This window comes from Carex rostrata, chromosome 3, assembly GCF_964058835.1.
Source record: "Carex rostrata chromosome 3, lpCarRost1.2, whole genome shotgun sequence".
Classification (NCBI taxonomy): domain Eukaryota; kingdom Viridiplantae; phylum Streptophyta; class Magnoliopsida; order Poales; family Cyperaceae; genus Carex; species Carex rostrata.
In genome coordinates this window covers 12,497,361-12,503,884 of record NC_135920.1, presented here as the reverse complement: position 1 = coordinate 12,503,884, position 6,524 = coordinate 12,497,361, and the positions used below count along the sequence as shown (strand labels likewise).

General features: G+C 39.1%; 1 protein-coding gene across 1 annotated transcript; it reads left to right on the top strand.

Annotated features, from left to right (window-relative positions):
- Positions 1-399: 399 nt before the first annotated feature.
- MURE (ALBINO OR PALE-GREEN 13) lies at positions 400-6,167 on the top strand. The gene is made up of 8 exons (XM_078299585.1): positions 400-972; positions 1,531-1,925; positions 2,127-3,028; positions 4,034-4,150; positions 4,245-4,420; positions 4,805-4,950; positions 5,583-5,774; positions 5,859-6,167. The coding sequence occupies exons 1-7, from the start codon at positions 481-483 to the stop codon at positions 5,599-5,601; spliced, it is 2,247 nt and encodes a 748-aa protein (XP_078155711.1). The 5' UTR covers positions 400-480; the 3' UTR covers positions 5,602-5,774; positions 5,859-6,167.
- Positions 6,168-6,524: the final 357 nt, after the last annotated feature.

Sequence of the window (6,524 nt, the reverse complement as noted above, 5' to 3'; positions counted from 1 at the left end):
TCGTGTGCTGCATGAAGAAAGTATACTCTGTCAATATCTTTACCCTGGAGACTCTGAATTAACTCAAAAAAGAATCTTTTGATTTAATGCATCTAGACCTTTCGATTTACTTTAAGATCCATGAGGACTAGATCCACACTAATATTAATGGACCCCTAAATTATAGACTGTGGACGGATTGGCTTCTTTTAAAATCAAACGGTCGAGATGCGTTAACTCAAAAGATGCTCTTTTGAGTTAATGCAGACGATGCGGACTCGGAGGCTCTATCTCCGTATCTCGGCAACACTGCAACGGGTTGGACATGCTCCGCGCCGTCCGATTCAAAGAGTTCATGATGGGAGCTAAACTCATTAGCTACTGTCCGATCGGTTGATTCGAATCCCACTTCACTCATAGAGTCATAGTAACCACCTCGTCTCTTCCCCGCTTCCTAATCCACAAGCAAACACTTCCAAAACCTCATAAACCCCCATCCCCATGTACCTCACTCTTCCTTTTCCCTGTTCCCACCTCTCTCTCTCCTCCACCCGTCCATTCCCTCCCGCTCTTTCGCTCCCTCTCCGCCGTCCGTGTCGCCTCGCCGCGTTCCGGCACGGTCGATTCCAGCCACTTTCGTCCGACGATGAACCACCAGAAATCCCAGAGGATACTTCCCATGGACTCAGCCGCCGTCAAATCTTCGAGCGTCAAGTTGACCGGGCCCGCCGCCGCATTGAGGCGGAGAACCGAGATTTCCCTGCCCTCGACCCTTCTTCGTCTGATGATGGCGGTGCACTAAAGAATCCTTCTCTTTCCCCTTCAGCTGATCTGTTTCTGGACGTCGACCAAGCCATTTACCAGAAGCAACAGGACCTGGTCAAGGCTGCGGCTCCAGCTCCACCTCCAGCCCCGGCTGTACAGGAGGCACCGACCGAGGATGAGCTTACTCCTGATGAGGAGCAGGATTTAAATGAAATTAATAATCTACAGGTTATTCATATAACTAGTCTTTCTGATAAGATAAACTATTTCAAGTAACTTTCAGTGTAATGTGGAATGTTGGTGAGTTGCCGAAGTGCCTATAGACGTTTATCTAACCAAATTCTTTCATTTAATTTATTGAATTTTGCTCTCAAGGCAACTTACTTTAGTTTGAACTCTTAGACTTGACAAAAAAGTTGAGCATTGATTTCTTTAGTCTTTTCTGAATCAATGCACAGTGTATCAAATAAACCAGAATATATCCTGGATGCAGAATACATAATTACAGTAATATTGAGAATGAAACATAGTTTAATTTGCTGAGGCAATGCTCTCGTGTAGGAGACGTGGTTTGGGCGGGTGCTTAAAATGAGGGAAATTAAAAGTAATTATGGTAATATGTAACATTTTCCATTTTCTTGACAAAGAAATAGACAGGGTCATCATATGTGTGGATTTATGAGCATTTTACTGACTTCTTTTTTATGTGTATATGAGATTCTATAACTTTGTTATATAATACATATTATAATCATCTTGGTCCCCTTTTTCCTGCACTCTCACCAGGCTCAGGCGCGGGACTCATATTCCAGCGACAACGAAGGCGAAGTCAACAATTTGACCAGTCCATCCATAAATGGATCGATGCCTTCCTTTGGTTTTAACTTTGATGTGTTTGGCAAGGAACGGATTCCTGTCAGGGAGCCCAAATTTAGCATGACACTGGCTGAGCTCCTTGACGAGAGCAAGGTCGTACCTGTTTTAGTAAATGGGGATTTAGAGGTCTCCATTACAGGAGTTCAAACTGATCCAAGGGAAGTCACTTCTGGAGATTTATTCATTTGCGGTGTCAATTCCAATGAATCTAGTGGGATTGCACCATTAACTGAAGCTGATAAGAGAGGTGCTGTTGCAGTCGTTGCTGATAAGGAAATTAACATAGATGAGAAGCTTGCATGCAGGTATGGTTGTTAATAGATTGAATCCGTTCTGCTAAAATTAATGACATAGGAGCACATGAATGCTTGATTGAGCAAATTAATGAACATAACCCAAAAGAGTATGATTTTATAAGAGCTAGACATCCGGTGATGCACAACTGAACTGATTGGTTGGTTGGTTTTTTAATGTTTGAACTCTGATGCACAACTGTTGATTTGCAGGGCCGTCGTCATAGTAGAAGATACAGTTGGTGTTGTTGCAAACCTTGCCGCAGCATTTTATGGGCGTCCATCAGAGAAAATGCCAGTGATAGGTGTAGCGGGTTCAAGTGGGGTAACTGCAACTGTCCATTTAATCAGGGCCATGTATGAGGCCTCTGGCCGTCGTACCAGTATGCTGTCTGTTGTGGGTCATTATGTGCATAGCAACATCCATCTGGAGTCTCCTGATGCTAAGCCTACAATACCAGATTCAGTCTCAGTACAGAAAATCTTGGCAAAGATGATGTATAATGGGTCAGAGGCTGTTGCCATGGATTCATCTATCGATGGAAATGGAGATTTAATAGACTATGATATTGCAGTCTTCACTAATTTAAGATATGATGACGCTGGTGGTAGTGATTCCAGGGAAGAATACATAAAAAGCAAGGCTAAGGTATTTTCTAAGATGGTGGACCCCAGTCGGCATAGAAAGGTGGTCAATATAGATGATCCCAACGTTCTGTACTTCTTATCGCAGGGAAACCCTGACGTGCCAGTGGTGACTTATGCCATGGAAAATAAGAAAGCAGACGTGCATGTTATAAAGCACAGGCTTTCTTTATTTGAAACAGAAGTTTTAGTGCAGACGCCCAATGGCATACTTGAGATATCCTCTGGTTTGCTTTGTAGGGAAAATGTGTATAGTATTCTGGCGGCTGTCGCTGTTGGGGTAGCAGTTGGTGTACCATTGGAAGACATTGTGAGGGGGATTGAAGAGGTAGATGCAGTACCGGGTAGAATCGAACTCATTGATGAAGAACAAGCTTTTGGGGTAGTGGTGGACCATGCCCGAACACCAGAGGCTCTGACGAGGCTTCTTGATACTGTTAAAGAGCTGGGTCCACGACGAATCATCACTGGTTTGTTGTTCACAAACTTGTTCTTCAGATATCATTTTTTGGTTAGAAATGACATTTAAACCAACATTTTTGCACTCTCTCCTTGCTGGTTTATAGGCACTAAGAATAGTCACCTCAATCTGAGTATTTTGTTCCCAATTGAATTGGAGAATTTAACTAAGCTGTCTTTTCTGGAAACAACTTGCTCTTTATATATTGGAACTTCATCCATGTAATTATTTCAATTCTATCTGTAATTCATTGTTAAGGTGATTTAAAAAGTTCATCTATGGTCCTCCTATACTCTATAGTACCTTGTTGCTCTGGTGCCGGATCATACTTTTTGATATAAATAAAAGGAGTAATCTGATTTGTTCAGTGTGATCTAAATACAAATTCTAATTGGAGATACTATTTTACATTTGCGATGTTTATTTCATCATCCCATCAGATGATGTAGAGTAAAGCATATACTTAGAATTTAAGGGATCATCTGTCGATTTATGGTGAATTGACATTTGTATGCTCTCAAAATTCGTAGGGAGATACTGTTGGCTAGGATAGCCATGTTGAGTTGATTAGAGCACTTATTCAACATAATGTTTTGGAACTTTCATATATTCATAACTGATCATTATTAGGTTTCTTCATTCTAAAGGGCATAATATCTGTGTAAAAGATTGCAATCATCTCCTATTAGAATTATTTTGGATTTTGATCACATTGAATGGCTTGGATCATTCTTTTGGTTATTGAAGGGTAGAATCGGAAGTGAGATAAGATAACTGAGAATCATTGGTTCACTTAGAAGTTTGGAGCCTGGCTCGGTTAACACTTAATGTTGGTGGTGCTTTTGGGGATCATTGCAGAGAATATAATCCTTCTTTTCATCTAAATATGTAATTCCTTCATAAAGGATTTGACATCCTGAAGATTCACTCACTCTGTTTTAGTGCGTAAATTGACATCTGTTGCAGTGCTGCAATTATATATATATGTGTTTTCTTCTTGTTGAACAACATGCAGTGGTTGGCTGCTGGGGTGAAGGAGAAAGAGGAAAGAGACCGTTGGTCACCAAAATAGCAGCTGAAAAAAGTGATGTGGTTATGCTGACATCAGACAATCCAAAGAATGAAGATCCATGTAATACATTTTCTACTTCTGGTATTATAACATCTTGTTCCTCCTTTCTTTTTGTAAGTTCTAAATATTTACCCTTCTTCTCTACTGGTACTAGTGGATATCTTGGATGATATGCTGGTTGGTGTGGGATGGACCATGGAAGATTATTTGAAGTGTGGTGAGAACGATTACTATCCTCCACTAAAAAATGGCCACAGGCTCTTTCTACACGACATCAGAACAGTAGCTGTGCGAGCTGCTGTTGCAATGGGCGAGGAGGGTGATATAGTTGTAAGCTTTCTCTGCTCATAATTTCCAGTTTTTGGGCTTGAGCTTCTTAGCAAAAAAATTTAACCAAGAATAGCGTGAGAGAATCCATTGCGGTGATCTGCTGAGAATTGTGGTGCTAGTTCCTTTATTGTACCCAGTTCTGACTGGTATGGGGTACATTCTGATACTGATCTCACTTTTTGATTCCATTTTTTTATAATTATTTTATTTTAGTCTATTCTGATATAGTTCATGTTTTTTATTGCATTGACGTGCTTTGTGTATTCTTAGAAATTAAGTTCTAAAAGAAGAAAAATGACCTAAAAGTAGCCTTTTGGGTACATTTGTAATTAACCAGATTGCTACTTTGGTTTGTTTACGTGTTTACATGCCTACATTTTGTAGGTTGTTACTGGGAAAGGAAGTGACACAATACAGATTGAAGGTGACAAAGAAGAATTCTTCGATGATAGGGAAGAATGCAGAGAGGCATTGCAGTATGTTTACGAATTGCATAAATCTGGAATAGACACAAGCGAGTTTCCTTGGAGGTAAATGCTTCTATCAGGATTGGTTTTGATCTTATTTGAAAAATGCTGCTGTTTGCTTTTGTCCCATTCTCTTCTTTACATTTTAACTGTAGAGGCAGCTTTGAATGGTTATTAGATCTCAGTAATATTCAAATTAGGTCCACTACTTGTGTGTGCTTCCAGTATGGTACCTCAGTGCTTTGACTGAATTTTTACTCATGCTCGTTTCTTTGCCTTGCTTTTATTTGCTCGTGTTGGGTATTCCCATTGGTTGCAAAGTTAATGTGGAGTGAGCCACCTTTGTGGACACTAATTGGTATGATTGCATAATTCAAGCTAAGGAAGGCCTATCATGGGGTCAATTCCTATGGTTATGGGTGTTGATATTTTCGGTACTATGTTAGCATTTGTACTTGTAAAATTCCAGCATGGCATGATACAAATTGTTGATAATTTTGATATGTATTGTAGATGTTATACCCGGGTTTATTTTTTAAAACCTTGCCCTTGTGTCCTTAAATTTCAATTTTGCAAATTGCTATCATTCTTTTATGTTCAATAATTTGGGCTACTAGAAGGATCCTTGAAAGAACTTTGTTATCAGTCTATTACTGATCATTTTTCTTTCTTCATTTGCTTTTGATTTGCAACAGATTGCCAGAAAGTCACTGATTCCCATGCTTGTTTGGTGCTTGTGAAAAGAAAAATAATTGATCAGTTGCTACTCTAAAATTGAATGACTGGTTTTGTAATATTGTGATGCTAATTATACGCCAAGTGGAATTATGGTGTTGAAGTCTCCCAATGTCATCTGGGTTTCTAACAATCCCTAACTGCTGTTCCAGGTATATTATTAAAAAAAAAAAAAACCTTCAACTAAAATCTAAATTGCCATGCTTATCTAATTTGTATTTATGTGGTGCTTTCAGATATAGTGTCGTTTAGAAGTTTTTTCTCGGAGTGACCACTTATTAGGGTGGAAGATTCGAAGGTCATCTAACGAGGTATTAATGTTTCATGTGAGTTGGCATTCCCCGTCAATGTCTAGGTGCTGCAGTTTCATATTTCAAGGCAAATGATGCTGATGCCGCATTTGATTTTTTTTTTTCTGTGTTCTCTTGACCTTGTATCTGACAGGATTTTTTTTTTTCCTCTTTTCTTCTGCTTGCATTTTTTTAAGTATTCAATGATAGTAATATTTTGTATTTGTAAATCTTTTTGAAAATGACTTCTATTTTTCATATATGTTATATGTATGTTATTTTAATAGTATTTATTCATTTGGATTTGGCTGTCTTTGCTTCTAAATACACAACTTACCCAGGGGCTGCTATGAATTTTCTAAGGACTTGTTCTTGGAAAAAAAAATTAAATCAGGATAAAAGTATATATGTGGAAATAGAAGCATGATGATAGTAAAAGGACCTATAGTGAGTAATTTGAAATTCATTGGAAATTATTTTATACACTGCGTCTGCAACTAGTCTTCAAATTCCTGGGTTGCACTGGCAAAAAGGCGATTACTTGTATGGGCCTGTTCGGCTGCAAGGCGAGAACGGGCTTGAATTCGGATTCAATTTGAATGGCCGAAATAT

Bases quoted from the DNA above. Each gene is read 5' to 3' on its own strand.
- MURE (XM_078299585.1), top strand. From the start codon at position 481: ATGTACCTCACTCTTCCTTTTCCCTGTTCCCACCTCTCTCTCTCCTCC. The intron at 3,029-4,033 runs GTTTGTTGTTCA...AACAACATGCAG, and splicing joins TCCACGACGAATCATCACTG to TGGTTGGCTGCTGGGGTGAA. The intron at 4,421-4,804 runs GTAAGCTTTCTC...TACATTTTGTAG, and splicing joins GCGAGGAGGGTGATATAGTT to GTTGTTACTGGGAAAGGAAG.